Raw genomic sequence first — 1603 nt, 5'->3', positions numbered from 1 at the left:
AAACTTGGATGAGAAGAGGATCAAAACATACTTTAAAAAAAGGCTGACAACAATGACAATGACAATGACAATGACACACTAAGTTTTACAATTAGAGACACTCGGTATTAATTAAAAACAAAGGGCCCTCTAATCCCCTTGACTAATCAAGCTCCTAGCAGGACAATTTTATAGGAAGCCCCATATTCCATCTTGATCTCATTTAAAAATGAGTGTCACAGTGGAGAAATAGTGAAAAGGGATTGAGGGAGCTCTAATCCCCTTGATTAGTCAAGCTCCTAGCAAGAACAATTTTATATAAAGCCTCGGATTGATTTTAAAATGCGTGTTTGGAGAAATAGTGAAAAGGGATTGATGTAAGGTTGAATAAAAAATAAAAGGTTTTAGTGGAGAAAAGTTAGGAGGATATGCCGAAGAGTAAAGAAAGAAAGCAAGGAATATATTGGGAGCTGTGTAGTCAAGTGGAAGGTGCGAGGAGACTGACCACCGTGTAAAGCCCGTGCCATAAAAGCTCGTGCTGAAGGCGGTAATGGCAGCACAGGGAAGAAGCCAGTACTAGAAGAAGGTAGTAGAGAGAAGGCACTACTCTGTTAAGTATGCTGCCGCCCGCCCTGCTCAAAATTGTATGGAGATGGCCATCCCTGCTCAGCTCCATCCTGCCCAACTACATCCTCAGCTCAGCTACGCAAGTCGTCGGTGTCGCCGCCTCGTCTGCCACCACGCTTGCCAACTTGCCACCCCCGCCATCGCCTGTCGTCGCTCCGAACGCTGCATCACCCCCCCGTGACGACCTCCTTCGCCGAGCTTTCCAGCTCATCGACGCCAACGGAGACGGCCTTGTCAGCGCGGAAGAGCTGCAGCATCACTTGCACAAGCTTGGCTTGCTCGACGGATTGCCCCAAGAGCACCTCGCGTGGATTGTGCAGTCGGCGTCGGCGAGCAATGGCGCTGGCCGTGGCGGCGGCGCCGGCCAGTTGCGATTCGAGGACTTCGAGCTTCTATACGAAGCTCTTTGCGAGAGGCCAGATGCACAAAACGCTGCTTCCGGCGTGAATAAGGTTAGCAACAGTAACGGAGATGGTAGTGATAACGTTGTTGATCATGGACTGCAGGATGCTTTCCGTGTCTTTGACGTAGACGGTGACGGATTTATCTCCGTCGACGAGCTCCGGCGCATCCTTGTGGGCATGGGGTTTGCGGAATGCCAAGATCGAGCCTTCTGTGAGAGCATTGTGAGATCAGTGGACTCCAACTCCGACGGTTTCATTGACTTCTGTGAGTTCTGTCGCATGATGGGCTCGGAAACCAAAATTTAGACGTATTGTACATTGTGACCCATGTTGTTTTTTTTATTTTTATAAACGCCTCTCGGTTCTATAATTACATGCCAACACCTTTGAACTCAACCTTTGGTTAGCAATCCTCCTAGGAGACCCTTCTTGTAATGCTGTGCCAGGAGGCAATTAATGGCTCCACAAATCACTCGACCAATTTTGATAAGTGAAACAATCACAATATATACTAGTGTGTAAATAGTAAAGTTCTAATGGATGTAAAAATTAGCCTTTTTTAAATGGGTTTTGACCATTCTTTTTTTTTTGGA

The 1603-nt window shown here is 46.9% G+C and overlaps 1 protein-coding gene across 1 annotated transcript; it reads left to right on the top strand.

Annotated features, from left to right (window-relative positions):
- Positions 1 to 473: 473 nt before the first annotated feature.
- Positions 474 to 1348, top strand: LOC147614895 (putative calcium-binding protein CML28). The gene has a single exon (XM_086779801.1). The coding sequence runs from the start codon at positions 597 to 599 to the stop codon at positions 1314 to 1316; it is 720 nt and encodes a 239-aa protein (XP_086635927.1). The 5' UTR covers positions 474 to 596; the 3' UTR covers positions 1317 to 1348.
- Positions 1349 to 1603: the final 255 nt, after the last annotated feature.

The sequence above is a fragment of the Cibotium barometz genome, chromosome 41 (assembly GCF_041138505.1).
Source record: "Cibotium barometz isolate CiBa-2024 chromosome 41, ASM4113850v1, whole genome shotgun sequence".
Lineage (NCBI taxonomy): Eukaryota > Viridiplantae > Streptophyta > Polypodiopsida > Cyatheales > Cibotiaceae > Cibotium > Cibotium barometz.
The sequence above is the reverse complement of the archived record's forward strand: the minus strand, read 5'-3'. Positions and strand labels throughout refer to the sequence as shown.